The sequence below is a fragment of the Galendromus occidentalis genome, unplaced genomic scaffold (genome assembly GCF_000255335.2).
Source record: "Galendromus occidentalis unplaced genomic scaffold, Mocc_1.1 scf7180000077446, whole genome shotgun sequence".
Classification (NCBI taxonomy): Eukaryota; Metazoa; Arthropoda; class Arachnida; order Mesostigmata; family Phytoseiidae; genus Galendromus; species Galendromus occidentalis.
Window position 1 is genome coordinate 1510210 of NW_003805434.1, and position 18896 is coordinate 1529105.

An 18896-nucleotide genomic window follows, 5' to 3' on the forward strand; every position below is an offset into this window, starting at 1 on the left:
TCAATATCTTGAGTCTCTGAAGGAGAAACGCTGGTGAGCTCGAAGCTCGTGACCGCTCCAGACGTGGAAAAGCCCTGCTGCGTATTACGTCCACACAGAAACATGTTTCCAGTCGAGGGAGTTTCTGCATTTTTAAGACGGCACTTCCCTATTTGCTCTACGAATGACTTGATGTTCAAACATTTACCAACAGAATCCATCAATCACACATATGCGAGTCAAAGTGTTCCTCGCGAACCTTGAAAAGCGCGCGCGCGGATCATCCGTGCGACGAGGACGGCGAAGAGCGCTCCCATTTCGCTCAGCTAGCCCTCATCCGAATAGGTAACATACCCTCCTATGTAGCTCCGAATTTCTGAGACGGAACTCTCGGTCACCATTCGTTTCGGGAAAGTCCGGCCAACTCGGTGCCGGTCGTTCGTGACGAAGAGATCTGCGACGTGGCATTCTATTATTATTCGGCGCAGATCTCAAATGAGAACGGGTGAAGAACACTTGGCAGGCTCCGGCTGTCGAGACTTGAGTCATTGCGCAACGTTTGGGTTCAGTAAGAATCGCGCGCGGCTTCAAGAGAAACGGTCGATGACGCATCGTAGACCTTCCAGAACGCTACGTGTCCATTGTCGGGTACGTATCCCTCCAGATCGAGCCCCGATCACTCATGGACGCCCATGTGAGTTGACTTCGGATCGTATCCTACCGTCAGAAGATTTAGATCAATAGATCAGTCGAGCGATGCCTAGCCCGAGTCTCTGCCCCGGATTCCCCTGACTAGCATGCACGTTCGCTTTCGCTTCGTTCACGGCGAGATGTTCCTCCTCTCCGCCTTCTCCAAAATTCGCTCGTACAGATCCTCATATAGCGGACGGTTGCCGTCTTCAGAGAATCAAATCAATAGATCTCGGTCCTGAGTATCGATCTCGGCGAGGAACTGAGCTCTCCAGTTTTTCTGAGTGCACGGAAGTTAGAAGTTGTCGGTCTTCTTGTGTCGGTTCGTCGTAGCTCCTTGCCGAAGTCAAGGTCAGGCAGCTCCAGCGCCGGGAGTAGGAGCCAGCACCAGACGAAGCCGGTGGCGAGAGAGTCAAGGTCCGGACTCCCTCTCCAAAGGTCCAATAGCCGAAGCCGAGCTGTGCACCTTCAGAAGAAAGTCTCTGTGGCACGCGGACGTATTTCGTGAGCGTGCGTGGATCGTTCCGGATTGGAAAAAGATACAAGTTTTAGTGGTTTCGGTCTCTCCGCCTCTTTGGACTAACTAAGTGCGACGAGCGTTTGACACAAGATCAGGTAACTATTCACCCAAATTGAAAACTCTTTCGAAATAATCGATCGCAGCGGATTTTCCCCGCGATCCGGACCGCCTGAGGATTCGCATGTGTGTCTTCCCATCGGATTATCTGCTCAGAAATTCACCCTGATCCCCTACACGAGTGGATACGTTCCTGCGTTAGTCTCATCGGCCGCTCGCGGCGCGACGAGTGCGAAGACTAATCTGTGCGCAGACGGAATAGCGGTTTTTGTTTTGCGGAGTTTCTGTGATTCTGCGATCCGAATCCTGCGAGAGCCTTGAGCCGGCCACACAGTCACGACCGAGTTGTTATCGAACCGAAGCCGGAGCCGCTTTTCCGAGCTCCGGCTGAATTGCTGGCTCGCCGCTCGCTGGAAGAGACCCCCGTCAATCCGGGCGCTAGGCCCTGGTCGAGACCTCGTCGAGTTCGCCCGCTGTGATTCGATCGTCAAACTACGATTCTGTGATCGTTCTGAGCAGTAGCGTATTGGATGTATCGTTTCCCAGCGACGAGCGACGATTTGTCCGTTCGGGGCCATATCGGATCTAATAGCAAGCAGTTGATCTGATGGCTTGACGCTCTGCGTTTCGACGTCGCGGTCGGTCCAGCTGGGACGAAGGCTGCTCGAAGACAGCCCGTAGAAGCTTTCGGATCGACGACGTGGTAGCCCCAGAGGGGCTTCCAAGGAATGTTGGGCCTCGCTCCGCTTCTCTATTGGTCGGATCCACGCACGAAAAAGCGTCAATGAGCTATCAGCGGCGCAGCAGGTCCGAGACCTTCGTATGCTGACGGAGGCGAAAATCTCAAAGAGACCGAGATCTGCGCGGTCGGGCTCCGGTTCGGAGGAACGTTGATGGGTCGGACGATCGCGACGCAGTGCGGTTTCTTTTTCTGTGGAAGCGCGGGATCATCAACTCGATCGCACTTCACGGTTTCTGCTCCGATCGCCGATTCGGATGGTTTCCAACCGGAGCGGTCGTTTCGTCGGCGACTTCCTCTGACGCGAGGGCTTCTCCGCGCCAGCACTCCGATACGTAGTTCCGAAAGTTCTTCGACGAGACCTGGGAATCGCTTTCTGGACCCTTGGCCACGAAGTTGTTTTTTGATCTTCTGGAAGCCTCAAACTGCCAAGCAGCCGACGACAACGTCGCTGCGCCGCCACCGCTGGCCGCCGCCATTAACAAGCTGTTTTTCGCTTAGATAGCTTTCAGCGGATCGACTTCTCGGTAGTGACGGGTGGCATTTTCTCTCTTTATTCTTATCGTGGGCTTCATTGCGCGTATATGTGATCAGTGCGCGCGCATTCACTACGGGCTGCATCGTATATCGCGTCGTGACGGTGCTTGTGGTGTTCTGTGCGCTGGGCCGGGGCTCCGCAATAACCAACCTTGGGCTACATTGACTTGAGTCAGCCACGCAGCCAACCGACGACGTCGGACCGACAGCTCGCCAGCAATCCAGACAGCGGGCTGCCTGGCTAGCCGGCTACGAACGAGCAAGCAGGCCAACAAATGAACGAACGAACGGAGGAACGAACAGACCAACCAGCAAGCAAGCCCCAATGGCCTTTAGAACATCGAGTCGTGTTGGCTCCAGCTTAAACACTACCCGACTGGATTACGGGCTCTGTCGGCCGTTCGGCAAAGTTGGCTGCAACTTATTTTCCATCGTGCTTCGGCTGATTCGTTCCAAGAGTTCATTCGCGCTGCGCCTCCTCCGGAGCCGCTAAGACTCACTTACCGATGCCTCTTGCACAAATTCCCGATCGTCGATTCGTTCGAACGCTTCGACCAGAGCCCTGTGCGAGATTCGGCCTCGCGGGTGACCTCAACCCCTATGAGAGACATAGGGGAGTCTGAGCTCTGTCGTCCGCTCGTTTTTCGGCCGTGTGGATGGGATTCATTGGGAACTGACTCACAACGGGAAAACGAGAATGTCTCTAGAAGCGAAACGCTTGCAGCGAGTTCGTCGGCCACGGGTTGAACGAACTCGATGCTCATCATCGCCGATCCCGCTTGGAAACGGTCGCTCTGGAACATGGACGTTACAGAAAGAAGGATCCGAAGTTTGAGGGATGGCTGACCCTCGTGATGGCGAAATCCTTCAATGAAAATTCAACAAGATCCTGTGGAATCCTATAGAATAGAATCGGAATGGGCAAGCGGGCTTACCCACTTATCGGGCAATTACGCTTTCCGAACAGATGGCCTTTCGAAAGTTGAAAATTCCCAGAGAGTCATTTTGCCACTGTCGTTTCGGGCAAATACCCCTCGCTGCAGTTCTGACTCAGAACGACTTCCAGCAGCATTCAACACTTCTCCGATGAAGGGCCCAACGTATACTTTTTGAGTTCGATCGCTGTCAATCCCCTGAGTGTCGCTGGGTGAAGTTTCCACTCCGGTTTCTAGAGCATGACCGGACTGCGAGAATAGAACTCGTTTTTTCCTCCGAAAACTTGGCCGACTTCCTCATGTTAGGAAAGAGCCTGGACTCGGTCTCGGGTGCCGCTCGAACATTACGGGGCTATTTTGAGTCCTCTTCGATTCAAGAACTACATTGCAGGACAATCCCCGCTTTCGCCAAAGTCGTCGTCCGTCTATGGGTCGAACGTTCGCTTGTCGACCGCGACCTTCCCGAGACCGATGGACACCTTTGGTCAAGTGGAATACCGGCGTACCGGTATCCCGAATTTATTCGGACTTCGAGGCCTACCCGTCGCCTCTGCGAGAAAGCTTCCGCAAAACAGGATTCCTATGGGCGCAGCCGTCGGAATTCGGGCTTGACAACGTCACGCAGGCTTGCGGGAAATCGTCAGCCTAAAATGTGTCTTGCCTCAGCGCATTAAAAGTGAAGATCGTGTTTGCCAACTCACTGTCGGGGAGATGCGACTGACGACCGTCAGGCCCCGCGATCGACTGACTGCAAAACTATCGAAGGGGCGTAAACTGAACGGCTCGTTGCATTTTTGCAACAAAATCTTCTTGTAGATTTCACAAGAGCTCCCCTTCTGAGTATTAATTCTTCTTCCTCCCCCCGCAACTGCGAAACATTTAATCACCCCTCACCCACAATCGAAAGACGAAGTCCGCGCAGCGCTGGACTAATGTTATTGGAGTCCGATTATTTCATCCGACGATAGCTCGACTCATCCCTCTGACTCGTTTAGCAATTTCGGGATAAGGGAAGGACACTCATTCGCGCCCACCGGAGGGAAAGACTGCGACTGCCGGAGAATCCTCGAACTCGCCACCGGAGTCAGCGGCCTCTTTCCGGTCATGGCTCGAGCCGATCGGCTCATCTTTCTGTCTTACGACGCTTCTCTTCTGCCCGCCAAACCACAAGTCAGGGGATGTCGGCTTCCTTTTGTCATTTTGGAGCCGTAGAAGCGTGAAGTATCCTTCCAACGAGTGCGAGCTATATCTCGGGTTGAGGGTTTCGTGGCTGACGATGAGAGTTCAGAGATGTCTCGAGCTTCGGTGCTCGTTAGATTCCAGAAAAATCCGGACTCGAGTGCGAGCTCGCTCGGAACCAGAAACGGGATTCAAGCAGCGCTCCGACCCGCAGATCAGATGTTTCGAAACAAGTCTGGTAGTGAAGCTATTCATCCGTTGAGCAGAAAGGAGACTCGGGACTTTGCGTAGAGCTGAGAGCTCATTCACGCGACGTTCTTGGTCTTCTGACAGCTGTCGTACATTTTCGAGCATCTACTAGTTCTTTGCTTCATTGAATTTCTAGAAAAGTCATATTCATGGCCCTTATGACGCGTACCTGGAATAATTTGGGCCGAAAAAGGAATCAAATACTCAATTTTCAACGCTATTGCGACTTTCGTTCCATCTCCTGTGGCGGAATTGGCAGGCCGATAAGCTGCGATCCATCTGCCATGCAAGGGAATGAAACTTCGTAGTCAGACTCTTTGTCTCACTTCTGAGATCACAATGGGTTCATCCGATTCGTCATATCATCATTTTCTTGGAGGAGTTCCAAACACCTCGGGTATTCCCCGTGGAATCGACATGGAAACCATTCACATTTTATTTTCGACAGAGCGGGGACCCCGATCACTCTGGGTGAGAGGATCTTGACGCTCATCGCCGATCGCAGAGGAAGCGCTGTTAGCTTTTACCGGAACCCTCGAGCCCCCTATTGTAGTGTCGAGGGTTCGAGGCAGTCATATGTCAGCTGTCAATCGTTGAGAGCGGTTGTGTTCGATAGAGACTTCGGAGAGGGGAGCGAGGGGACCGTCGCGGAATGATACACGGTGCCTCGCTTACTGATATAAGAGAGCTACAATAAACAGTCGGGGCTCCCGATCACCAGAACCACGGGTGTGTTCACCAGGATACTACACCTATCTCCCAGTTTTTTTCTCGCGGAGGTCGTCCTCAATCACTACTGCTCGTCTCACTAATCCGGAGCAAAGCTAGAATCGACTCGAGTTCTGTCCCCTTCCCTGATGGCCCTCAACCTTAAATCAGAGCGGCTGGCTCTTCTTTCGCGCGGTGCGACGAAGGGGAAAGAACACATACATATATGCGAAAAAGTAGTCGAGAGGCTTCAAGAGATCTGGAGTCTCCTCCCGCAATCGTCAAGTGGCGTCGTTCGATAATGTGTTGTAAGAAGTAGGATAATATTTGCCCGACAAGATGACTCATGATTTACGGTGCTGAGACGTTTCCACGGCGGATAAATCAGACGAATGAACGAGTGGCGGTCTAGAATACTTCGCGGGGACTTCAGTCCTTCACACCACCGATAAGGAGCTTCCGACAGGCCGAGGTGATGACCACCCTTAGGCTCGACGAGTGACCGTACTCCCGATTCGATTTCGCGAACTGCGACTTCGAGTCGCATCGTCGACTTGCGAAGTTTGCCAACTCGCACTGCTAGCTCTGATTTCGCTCGCCGAGCTTGATATATCTTTCTGTGATTTTCTTTTCATAATAACTCCTCGCAACGTCTTGTATGCTGCCTCAGAATAAGTTGGCAACGTTATTATTACGAGGCTCTGGAGGAGTGGGTATAAATAAAAATTGGACTAGGGTAGAAGTAGCGGCGACAGACGACGATGTGAAAGAGCTTTACGTCATCTGCTCTGCAGTCATTAAGGAAACATCAAGAACAGAAGGGAAAGAGGGAAATGATTTTTGCGAGCTCCTCTTGCCTGAAACACTGGGATTACCTAATTTCTGAGCGAAATAATTCCTTTGGCGCATCCGTGACCGACCATCGATCGAATCGAGTTTCGCTCGCGGTGCATGACATAACGAAAATTCACATCCGAAAAATGGTCCCAGAAAGATGATGAAAGTTTACTTAGATTTTGGCAAGGACACCCTCGAGAAACTACTGTAGCATTCTATCATCCGTCAGAATGAAGGGTGGCTGACACAGATTTTTGGGTCAGTTGGTTCACTTTCGTTTCGCGATACGAAATTCGAAAATGTCCGTATTTCGGAATGATGTGCGCCGTCGACCCGCGCACGTTGCTCGGGAATCCAAGGTCTCTTTGAAGAAGAAACAACTTTCGCGCCGTCAGGGCTGGACGTGTGAACCGGCTTTTCACCCTGGGCCTCAGAGTTTTCTCTGCATATCCGGACGCCGCCTTCTGCCTTCCGCTGTCCTACAAGGAGAGGAGAGATCCGAACTCCTGGACTCGAGCCTCGATCTCCGTCCAGTATACATTCGCTCCTCTCGATAGGAGAGAAGAGCAATGAAAGCCGTGAAACGCCTTGATCCGCTGATAATTCGTTCTCCCGTGCCGTTGAGCAGTTTTCTATGATATTCCTCTAAACAATCGGTTCACTCCCCTTCCTCCTCGATGTTGCTCAACCCCGGCAGCGGCGTCAGCAGGTGTCGAGAAGTCACTGAGAGATGATAAGTCGGTGGCATGCTGAAATGCACTGCGGGACACGCAAAAACGTTTCGCTGTCGCGACGTTTTGTAGAGGAACACAGCTAGTCGGGAAAGATCCGATAGCCCTAGCGGCAACATCAGCGGGGATCGCGGCACTATAGCCGGGACCCCCTCACCCTCGCCTACGCTCGGAAACGGCTCGAAATGTCGTGAGCGGGCTGCCCTCAAGAGCGGATGAAAGCGACGATTCAAATGAAATCGACTCGCGTCGGAGGTCTCGGCATTTCTCGTTTCGCCGGGAAGTGCGCGAGAAACTTCGGACACTCATACGGCCGGATGGGCTGGATATTCTACCGTCACAGCACTTCTGACGAGAAGGAACGCCGCGGAACGACGATCGTTGTCAACATGACAGTCAAGCATACGTTGCGATATCTGCTACAGAGAATGAATCAGCACCAGGATGAGTGGTGTAATATTTTTTCGTAGGTTTTTTAGCCAAACACAATGAGAACGAACCCTGAAGCGTGAAGAGAAAGGAGTGCCTCTCTCATTAATAATGCATAGAGTACAATAGCATTGTCCCTCGCACTCCGAGATGGATTTGGCTTTCTGTCTTGGATGAAGGCGGTGGATATTCATCGCCTATCACGAGCTCGCCTAAGGACTCCGGATTCGGCGCTCGAAGATCCGAAGCCAATTTCTGTATAGAAAGAATCGACAGCTGCGCATCGATGCTTATTACCGCGTCGAGGGCTGGGCTCGTCGGGAGTCCGATCAATATTTTCCGAAATTCATTCCTCTGCTCCATATGGACTCGGTTATTCCTGTGAGCGAGAGGGAGCCTTTCGGAAACGTATCCCTCGATGTAACTCGGAGCATTGGAGTGAAGCTCGTCGCGTGTACTTCGTTCACGGCACTCAGCTCATTGAAAGAACAAATTATGATCCCGATGAATCATTCTTCTTGGAAGGAAATGGTTCCGCTATCTCACTCCAGAAGAACGATTCAACTGCAATAGAGAATCGATTCAGAGAACAGGGCCGTATTCACACGGGATTTCGTTTCAAGGCGTATGGTTTTCGCAGCGACCGTTTATGACTGCGGGGAGGCATTCTTGGCCCGCGGGACTGGGAAGAAACCGAATATTTGACGACGGCATTGCATCATTTCCTCACTCTTTGGGATCCTCGCCGCGTCGGGAACGATTTGTCGCCGCGAGTTCCCTCACCAATTAAGTGTATTCTGGAGCGGGACCTGAAATTTTATTCTCTGTCCCTCCAAATGACCCAACCTGCTATGAAACCGATCGCGTTTTTAACTGCGACAGAGGTGGAATTATTGCTCGTTCGCAAACAGCGTTCCGGTGGCAAAGGAAATTACGCTATATATTCCAAGCGATGGAATTCGGTGTCTATAGACGAACAAACCGTACCTAATGGATTCGATGATCGGGACTTCGGGATTTTCTTCGCCAAGTTCAGACGTTTCGGAAAATTGAGCAACCGACAATCCTTCTTCGCTGCGTCCGCTTCTGTCTGGAATTTTGAATATTCCGCTGAGAAAACTAGATGAACTTCTTTGTGTAGCGATTCCTCGCAAGCAATACTATCCGACGTGTGGACCGACCAAATCTACCCTTTCTACGGAGCTCACGTTGATGAAACTTCAATTTTCGCCACCGACGGATCCGGTCAAATCAGGCGCTTTTTTGGGACTTCGCAAAAAGCAAAGGCGAGCCCACGGTTCCGTGCGAACCCGCAAGAGCTGTATCGTGGGGGAAGAGGGAGGAAAAGAAAGAAATGGTGATAAGTGGCTCGTTGGACAAATCGACGCGTGCCACACTGAGATTCCGGTGGGAAAAATCATTTAAATGAGCTGTCAAACCGAGACAAGGGCCTGCGTGGAACTTTTATGCTCGGGGCGGACAGCAAAACACGACAGATCGTCTTCGTCACCTTTTTGCAGCTGGTAGAAGTTTGCAATCGAGACGCAGCAGACAATCCATACACAGCTATGGATAGCGTTTTTCTGTGCACTGTAAGTCGCATTGTTTCCATTGGTTTTTTGCGTGTTTTTTTTCCTCTTCGCGGCGCATCCCTTTTTCTGTCGAGAGTGGAGAGAAAGTGAGAAACACGTGTAAATATTCTTCTGGGATCGAAAGCATAGAAGCTTCGATTTCGAGCAGGCGGCTTTTGTTTCATTGTCATCCGATATATATGTACATATGTTAATGTGCGGTTTCCACACCGCCCAATCCTATCTACTCTCCGGGAAGACCAATATTCGCACACTCTGCTCCCTCGGCTGGATGTTTAGTATGCACATACTCCAATAGCCGACGTCTGATGACTAATGATACAATGGAATTCCTCCCATGAAAACTCACGATTTGCATGAGCTTTTCACCTCACTCAGACCCGTAATCTCCTGGAAATTCCCTTTGAGCCGCACAGACTCGCAAGAATGTTCCATGATATCCGTGTTTGAAATCCACGGACGGCGAACCTCTCCGATCCGGCGTCGAACTGTGATTCATCATCGAGCAACCCTGAAGAGTGACCTCCGACGCCGACGTCGCGTTCATGGGCTTCTGAAAACTAAGCCCAATACCTAGTTTGCGATCGAATCGATCGATGCTCGTCTCGTTCGATTTCTATCAGAACACCTTTTGCGAGCGGAAGAGTCCGCAACGAAAAGCTAGGCATCCTTCGTGACGCATACCGCAGTCACGGCGATAGCCGAGTCGAACGGTCCGAGGGCTTTGCGTATCGCGCCCTTATATAATAACCGAAAATTCTTCCGAATCGGCGACGGCCTTAGCATCGAAGGCCACCACCAAACTACCCCGGAGCCGTGCGCGGCTCAAATAAATAATTTATAGACAGCTTTTTTGTTTTCTCCGAGTGAGCCTCGAGCTGGCGTGAATGTGCGTGATTGTGTTTGAGCAGGTGAGAGAGAACGAGAGAAAGCGATCGCGCGAGTGAACGAGCGAGCTATCAGGTGAAAGATTCGGTGATATGGAGCAGCTTGCTTAAGAAATTCTCAGTGCGAAGTCGCGCCGCGTGTAAGAATTATATCTGCCTTGAGTCCAGAAACTCGCCACCGCTTTCAGCGTTGCCGACCGGAAGTCTCCTTAGCACAAGACTTAAGAGTATTAAGAAACTTCAGACGGAATTCTGCGGAACGCCTCGGCGAAAATTAAAAGCTTGCAATCGGAATGTGCGATAAATTGAATGAGCGTTGGATCCAAGAAGGCCGCAGGAACGGCAGGACGTAACGCTGGAGATCCATCCGAGAAGGAGATTCCCGGAGGCGATGCAAGGGATTCGAATGTCAGTCCTCGAGTCTTCCCGGAGAGAGAACTTCAGCAGATTCTACCTGAATCGGTCAATTCCTCGAACTGGCGTCTCGTTCCATGTTCATGGTTCGATTCCGTCCACGAGTGATTTTTTATGGAGGACGCGTCCCGCGCTCGTCCGAGTTGACGCAGTCATGTTCCTACAGGAAGCCATCCGCCGTGAGTCGGTTGAGGTGCTCTACCCGCACCAGTGAGTATCGATGAAGACTTCTACCGAGTGTTGCAAGAATTATTACAATAGACGCCGACAGAAAAACAAGCAAATGGTACGAAATATCGTCGTCAGGAAAGGCGTTCACTCATGCAACGACAAAGCGAATCTTCTCATTCGAATTGAATAGGAGAATAAGACGTGCGTTTAGAGCCTTACAGAGAAGAGGGAACCGAGCTCGTCTTGCTCAATATCTCGCGAAGATGTCCTCGTGATGCTGATGTCCAGCGATTGTTCTATCCAGGAGCTCGCTAGGATTTCGGATTGGGGGAAGCTTATACCGAAAGCTCGAAACCCCATTCGCAGTCGCTTGGAAACTGGGCGAGACGTTCCATCGTATGTAAATAATCATAATTGATCCAAGAAATCGCCCCCGGCTTCTCGATAAATATCATTCTGACGCTCGGAGCCACTGCCAAATACAGCTCAGATCGCTGAATTAGCATCAATAAGCTTCCACGAAGTCCGGCGTTTACGTGACGATGATCACAATCGATTGATCGGGCCGGAAGTATACGGTGGTCTCGACGCCCGCCCCGCCACCGCTCCAATGGGTTTGCAGCCTAAGAGCCCTCCCCTCAATGTAACTACGTCCTTCGAAGCGTTCGTCACGGAGACGAGAACCAAACCGTGGACAGCTTCCTGTTCCCTCGGAATCGCCTCCTGCGGTATCGCTCGTTCGGGGAAGAGCGCTTCGGAACTTTGAACTCGAACCGCCGTGCGGTGAGGCGATCTTTTGAGCATTCGCGGGAACAAAAAAAAGATGCGCGCTCCTGACCCATCGAACGGTCATCCCTCTGGAGATGAAGGTCGGAGCGGTGGCAAAATATTTCAGCAAACCCTTGTTAATCAGGGCCGTCGGGGGTCATTCCGATTCAGTTCTCTTCAGTTTGTTTGCTCGCGCGCTGGCCCGCTCGCTCGCATGCTGTTGATGAACATCATATCGTTGCTCAAGCTTTCGTTGGTAGCGGGAGCGGCATCGATGACTGTTACTATGCCTCCAATGAGACGTAGTTGATGTTGTCGTGACGAGAAATTCATTCATGAATTCAGTCTTTCATGGAAGTCGCGAAGTTTCCTAACCCCGTGTTAATGAGCCACTAGCCCGAATCACAAAACAGATAAAAAATAAACACGCGGAGGGTAATCGAGCCCATCGAATATGATTGATGGAGCGTACCGCGAAGAGAATATCGCACCCCGCAACAAACTCAATCTAGCAGTCACTCCTGTTGAGCCCGTCGAAAACAAATAAAAATTCGGGGTCCAAGAATCTCTGATGGAACGCGAATCGATTCACAATTCCCTGATTCTTCAGTGCGAGAAACCAGAGCCATGAAATCATATTCGAGGCGCCTGCGAGCGTGAGACTGTCGCCAGCACCGCGCGCCGCTCGAAGCCGGAATCTGCCTCTCATAGCTAGAAAACCTCAGAGAAAGCGTTTTTCTTTACGCAATTTCCAGCATAATTATTCTGGTGATGGTGACCTTAGCAAATGTGACTGCACTTGTAGTGAACCTACCGTTCCGCCTTTTTTTTCTCCATCTTCGCGAGCGTTTGTGCGACGACACGAAGCGTTGTATAAATATTGGCGGAGCGGCTCCAGAGGTGAGTCGTCATCGTTCGCTTTCAGCGGTTCCCATCTTCAAGTTCGGAATGTCGTGACAATCCTCGTAACCTTGAAATTCCCCCCATCTAAAAGTTACTGGTATTCAAGATCGATGTCGGCGACGGTGGACTTCGGTCAGGTGGCGTCCCTGATAGGGAAAGAAAACCGCGCAGGACTCGTATAACTCTCCCAGTCAGTCGATTTCGTTGCGTCACGGTTGCACACGAAAACATCTCACAGACAAAAATCATCGGGTCGTACCGATGGACCGTCGAGCATAATAGCTTGCGATGACGAGTTCCGAGCTCTGATACGCTTAATATCTTTGCCGCCAGATCTATGATAAGAGTCGTTGTTATCTTCGCACAATCTTCAGAATGACTTCGAAAGTGCTTTCGCTTGTGCCGGTCGTTGTTGGTGGCTTACGAGGCGTGGCATTCCCGTGTCTGCCTTCCGACGAGGCTTTCACAACGACACGACAAGAGGTACGACACGGCGACGACTCCATCTTCCTAACTACTTGTGACAACGATTACTACGAACATGAGGCGTCAAGCCTCTCCCTGCAGATTCCTGTGTTTGCTCCCCGTTTTCCCCGTTACAAGGAGCAAAGGTTCAGGGAATCGATGCTCACGCAATCGTTTAGTATTGGGTCGACCCTGATGGTACTTACCACGGGAGACCTCTCAGAAGACTTCCTAATTGGCATCCATCAATTTCATTCCTGAGGTTGAAGGAGCCGATACCACGGCACAGCTTCTTCATAAAATCGCTTATCATCATCCGTGACGCCTCTGGATGCTTTCGTGAATCATCTTTTCACCTTCCCATCGATGGAGACTGCATTGTGTCCTCCCGCCCCCATTCCGATCTTAGCGTTTCGCGAGACGCGACCGATTCATTTCCGAGAGAATTCCGCGCCACTGTCCGCGTGATCCGCGAAAATCGATGCCACGGGTAGATATGTCCCGAGACAAGGCTGAGGTGCGGCTGAACGAGTCGGAGTTCGAAAACGAGCGCCGGGAACACTGTATCGGATAGCTCGCGATTGTTTTTCTTGATGCCACTGCGGCAATTGTGGCCGTGGCCCGAAGCGACAGAACTCAATCCATGAAGAAGCTGTGAAAGAGAACGGTGCTTGCGTCACAGTCAACGTCGCCGCCTCGCTAGTCTGTAAGGCTCTAAACCATCGATAGTTACGATTCAGCCGAAGCAGATAGGTTTCTGCCGCAGTCGCCGAGCTCAATGAATCGGACGATGGCGAATTATTGGAGGGATGAATCTATCTATGCCAGCTGAATTGATCGACGCGCAAGCGCCATCGCTCCATTACACGGCTCAGCCCTCCGATGCGACCGCGCGCTGTCGAGAAGGTCCTTCGAAAGGTCTTACGGACCGGAACGAGACGGTGATTTTGTCACCACGGCCCACTTGAGATTCGCCCTCACGTTTTTCAGTAGAAGGAATGCAAAACAAACTAACAGGAGAAAACGGTCTAGATATTTCGCACGATATGGAATCAAACAGAAAAACGGACTTGTTGAAGCAGAAAAAAAGTTCCCGTCGAAGTACGGCACTGCTAGAGTGCGAAAAAAAGCAACCTACAAATTTTTATCTGCCATTCATTGCACGAAACATCTTTCTGGGACGAGAATTCAAACCAAGTGTTCTTGAAATTGACACATAGTGTTCTGTTCGAAACTGAGATCGATACAATCGGCCGACCGCCAGAAGTCCAAGTCTGTGATTTCGACCATGGGTTCGATAAAATTTGACGCTGGAATTCTCACGTATTGGGAGTCGAATACTCGGCGCCCGAGTTCTGCGCGATTCCGCAAGATTGCACCCTTCGCAAGCACTGTACGTCCTCGCGACTCCGATTTTCCGCGCGGGTTCGGAGAACTCGTCCGATTCAGACTACGAGTCCAGTATACGCGCATAGATGACACGGTCTTTGCGGAGAAAGCATGAAATCCAAGCCGATCAATGGCGATCAAATCGGTCCCTCCACGAAGTTGGGTCTCTTGTAATTGTCATGACCGCAGGCTTCATGGACGATTGAAGTCAATGGCGCATCTCGTTCTCATTAAACACGTACAGGGATCCACGATGTTGCGTCGAACGAAAAAAAACAGGCTATACTTCTTTGGATGTCGAAGAATCAATTAATCGAACTTATGGTTGCTTCCGTCGCGAGCCCATGCGGTATAAATATCACCGATAGCGTCTCACGCAGATAACGTGTTCCCAAAATTGTTGGCCCGACACTGAAATCGATCCATGGATTAGAAAAAGCGACGATCCGGTGACCTGCACCTCTCCGACTGTCGGTTTCCATAAGGTTCTACCGATTCGGAGCGATCATTGGACAAGCGGCAGCTATCGATAATAACATGATATAATTTAGAAGCCTGGTGCCGGAGTCTCAATCGAAGAAGGTGTAGTGTTTGTTTCTAAATAGAAACCCGCTGTCGATTCCTATTCCGGGAGACCTTCGTCGACACGCGCTCTTGTTCTTCGCACATGACTCACAACTCCGCACACATGACGTCAGGACAGGCTAGAGCATGTTCCACAACAGATCGAAGTCAGCTTGGAAACTATTCCAGACTTGTGCGGTGTCCCGTAGAGAAGATCGACCCAAATTCTAATTGAGAGATACTGTTCCGATGCGAGCGGGTGGGGGTGCTTTCCTTGACAATCGCGGTGCCGAGCGTCGTTGGGGGAGACATTGTCAGCCCCTTCTGGGGACAAATGATTTTTCTGTTCCCGGTGGCTTCATAATGATTGATCGACGCTCAATGGATCGCTTCCCGATGGTGGCAATGGTGCTCGATACTGACTCTCCCTCACAGCCGTCGCCAGACTCATCAATTCCTTAAGATTCGCACAGTCTATCGTTCGGAATCGACATCTTATCAATACACATCCGAAATCGAGCTTCGTACACCCCCTAAACGGAATGCCCTTACGAGACAAAGCGAAAGGAGCAGAAAAATACTTTTCACCTCACGTCAAGGATTTCAGTGAGCCGCCGTTTTCGCAACGAATCCAGATTTGATTTTTTCCTCCCAATTTCAATGCATTTCAAACTGACGGTTTTCTGTCTGTTCGAAAAAGTCATCCTCCCATCGAGCGAATGACTGAGAAAAATCGAAGCACGCAAGGATTCGAACAGCTTTCGAAGCTGTTTTTATGACAAACGATTGCGGCTTACTTGATTGACGGTTGCGACGTCGATTGTCGACGACTGCCACTAAGCCCGCGCTCGTCATCATCGACTGGCGAAGTGCAAGCAAATGGAAGAACGAACATCGTCACGTGACCCGATCGCATTCAATGGTCCTCACGAACTATCTATAAATCGATCAGTCAGTCAATCAATCAATCTAATAATAATCAATCCACGAGGCTCAGTGTAGATAACGATTCTTGAGCGGAGCTGAGAGAGGCGATCACGGCTAATTCACGTCTCTTTCTCCTTACAGCAGTCGCCATGGTGGCGACTCCCAAAGAAGTCGAGGTGGTCGAAGCCGTCACTGCGGTCGACACGCCGACCAACAACAGCAATGGCAATGAGAGTAATAAGAAAAAGTCTCGCAAAGAGCGCAAGCGTGAGAAGAAGGAAAAGAAACTCCAGGAGAAACAGAGAATTGAGGAGGCATTGGACCCTGCTGTTGAGTTCGCCGAGCCTCCCGAGGAAACAGACGAGACCTTGAAACAGGCAATGCTCCAGGAATTCAGAGAGTGGGTGAAGCTACAGCCCCACTTCGTCAACTGCCGGACAGGTGAATTCAAAAGATGAACCTTATGAACCATATCCATTCATTCTCGATTCGAGTCCGTATCCTGCATTCGTCTCCTCTCTCAGGACTCTCGGATCAATATCTCTTTCCATGTGTCAGATTTCTAATCCTGTTCCTCCAATCTTTCAGATGACTCCTTCCTGCTGAGATTCCTGCGTACGAGGAAGTACTGTCTCCAGTCCGCGCAAGATACGCTGGATAGGTATCTGACAGTTCGAACACATTACCCGGTGTTCTTCAAGAATCCTGACTTCAAGGAACCGGGCTTGAGAGATATACTTTCTCGAGGATATATATTCCCGCTCCTGGAGAAAGATCCAGAGGGTCGCACCATCGTGTTCGGTCTAGCCGGTGAGTGAATCCACTACAGTCCACGCGATAGCCGAGCTCTAGAAAGGGCCCGAAAAGAGTTGAACTCTCCTATCGGGAGCATTCCGTTTTCCCGCGCGAAATCGTCGAATTTACCGCGATTCCCCCTCGAAACAGTCCAAGAGTTCCAGCTCCCCTCTCTTATGACCAGTTAGCTTAGCATCCGATCGAACGGTGGCTGTGAACGATTCTCACAGAAAATTTTCCAGAGATAAACGAAAGGCTTTTGTCAGTGCGTCCCCGAAGCGCGAAACTGTGCCATGGTCGCTCACCGTGCTCATGGGTTCATACTGTAGCCCTGTAGTCCTTCATACAGATGATATCCAGCGACGACAACGATCACAACAACAACAATCCACTCGACTGATAAGCAAGAGTGATTAGGTCAACTTCCATCAAACCGATAAACACATAGGCGCATGACGTTCATCACAACTGAGGCTTATCGTACATGGGATCGACTATGGTTTCGAAGGGATTGATAGAACGCTGGTCGCCCGCCCCGCATGGGTCTGTGACCCTGCGTCCAAGGGTCTGGCATCTGAAATCACGGGGCACCGATTAGAGCTCGGTCCTCCCGCTGTTGAGCTCAAGTATCCGGTAGAATGAGTTCACTGGATCCTTCCGGAGTTGACCCAATGCCTGCGCATGGGGGAGACCAGAGGGCCAGTGCTCACCGCTAATTGATGCCCCGTCGTCTCCTAGCGGATCGCGTGGCAATGCGCCCATCTGAACCCCTAAACGTGGACCGTGCAGATACGCAGCGACCGATACCACATCGAGTCGGAGAAGGAGAAGTCGCATGTGCAGAACAAAGGCGTGAGGCATGGTCGGCAGGGTCGGAACATCACACTCGACGTGGAGGATTCATGAACGAAAAAGCCAAGGAAATGAGCACTGATCCCGAAAGAAGAACGATAGCACACGGAAACATCTGTTATGCTCCGACCTCCGACTAGTCCAACGATGTCCTGGTATCCTGTCGAGTCATCCGGTAGAGATTACTTATCTGAAAAACGCGGGAGCCGACTCTCCAATGGAAAGATCCCTTCGTTTCCCGTTCGCAGGGACGAAACGCTCCTCCACGCTGCGTACGAGGTCATAGTTTACGGCCCGTCCCTTCGTCGCAGGAATGGGCTAGCTATTCAAGATGGGCACTCATGGAAACGATTTCTATGAATATTATTCCATTTCAGGCGCACTGGACACGTCGCGACACAAACCGAATGACATTTATAGGGCTTTTTCAATGTCCTTCGAGGCTCTCCTCGAAGACGAAGTCAATCAACGAAAAGGTTTCACCTACATAATGGACGAGTCTGGCTTCAGACTCCATCATCTAGCTCATGTTAACCTGCGTGACGTGCAACGAGTATGTAAAACTCTTATTCATGTACCCGGCATCTTCATTTTCCCAATCAAGAATGATAGCTCTCCCCTTCTCGCTCGCCTATACTTCCTAGGCATCGTCTCGAAGCTGAGGAGTCGGACGAAAAGGATGACTTCCTCCACCTTCTGACCTTCAATCGTTTTTTGTAGGTGATGATTTCTGGTGAGAAGGGCTACCCCATGCGACACAAATCCATTCACTGGGTGAATGTGCCTCGATACATTTCAGCATTGACAGACTTCGCTCTGAGTTTCTTCAGTCCGAAATTGCAGAATAGGGTAAGGTTTGCAATATAACCTGTATCCGTATCAGATCCCTTTGGAGGGTCGCCCTGAATCACCAGCTCCGGGAACGGGGGTCCTAGGGCTATTATTTTGATAATAATCGATGTCGTGTCGGTTTCCTTCTTCTCCGTTGTAACGATCGTTTCCCTCATCAGTTTTTAAAAATGATCCTCCCCAGATGTTCGTCCACACCGACGTCACATCTCTCCACAAGGAATTCGACCCAAAAATTCTACCCTTGGAGTTCGGCGGGTCCGTACCGTGGAAAGTCATGTGTGGTGAGTATGGTATCAATGTGATGATTTTTTCTTCGTCGTTCCGAAGCCATACGCCATGCAATCCTTCCCCTCGTGAATGACGGCGACGAGTAATGGTTGTCATGTCTCTTACAGATAAATGGCTAGAGGAGCTAGAGCGGAGGTATCCGCGGATAATGGAGATGGATGCAATGGGTGTTGACGAGAAACTGCGCCCGAAAGAGTCAAAGTGTCGCATAAATGGTTCAGGAGGGGGTTGGGGTCTGATGAGGCTGTGGACATCGATTACTCGCTTGGATATCTACTCAAACAATTCCTAAAGCCTTATTCGCGTGTCTCGCTCGTCAGAAGCGATGCGGCTGCCCGACTTCCTCAATTAAACTTCGTCTTACACAAAGAAGCATTTCGACCTCCGTCGGATCCTACTCACCTGGAAACATGGAATCATAGTTAGACGCTCAATCAAT

The 18896-nt window shown here is 50.8% G+C and overlaps 1 protein-coding gene across 1 annotated transcript; it reads left to right on the forward strand.

Annotated features, from left to right (window-relative positions):
- The first annotated feature begins 1166 nt into the window (after positions 1–1166).
- LOC100901307 (clavesin-2) lies at positions 1167–18749 on the forward strand. The gene is made up of 7 exons (XM_003743507.2): positions 1167–1284; positions 15812–16111; positions 16259–16480; positions 17695–17870; positions 18038–18166; positions 18351–18450; positions 18565–18749. Exons 2-7 carry the CDS (start codon positions 15820–15822, stop codon positions 18747–18749), a joined length of 1104 nt encoding a protein of 367 aa, XP_003743555.2. The 5' UTR covers positions 1167–1284; positions 15812–15819.
- The last annotated feature ends 147 nt before the right edge of the window (positions 18750–18896 follow it).

Bases quoted from the DNA above. Each gene is read 5' to 3' on its own strand.
- LOC100901307 (XM_003743507.2), top strand. From the start codon at position 15,820: ATGGTGGCGACTCCCAAAGAAGTCGAGGTGGTCGAAGCCGTCACTGCG. The intron at 16,481-17,694 runs GTGAGTGAATCC...ATTCCATTTCAG, and splicing joins CATCGTGTTCGGTCTAGCCG to GCGCACTGGACACGTCGCGA. The intron at 18,167-18,350 runs GTAAGGTTTGCA...GATCCTCCCCAG, and splicing joins GTCCGAAATTGCAGAATAGG to ATGTTCGTCCACACCGACGT.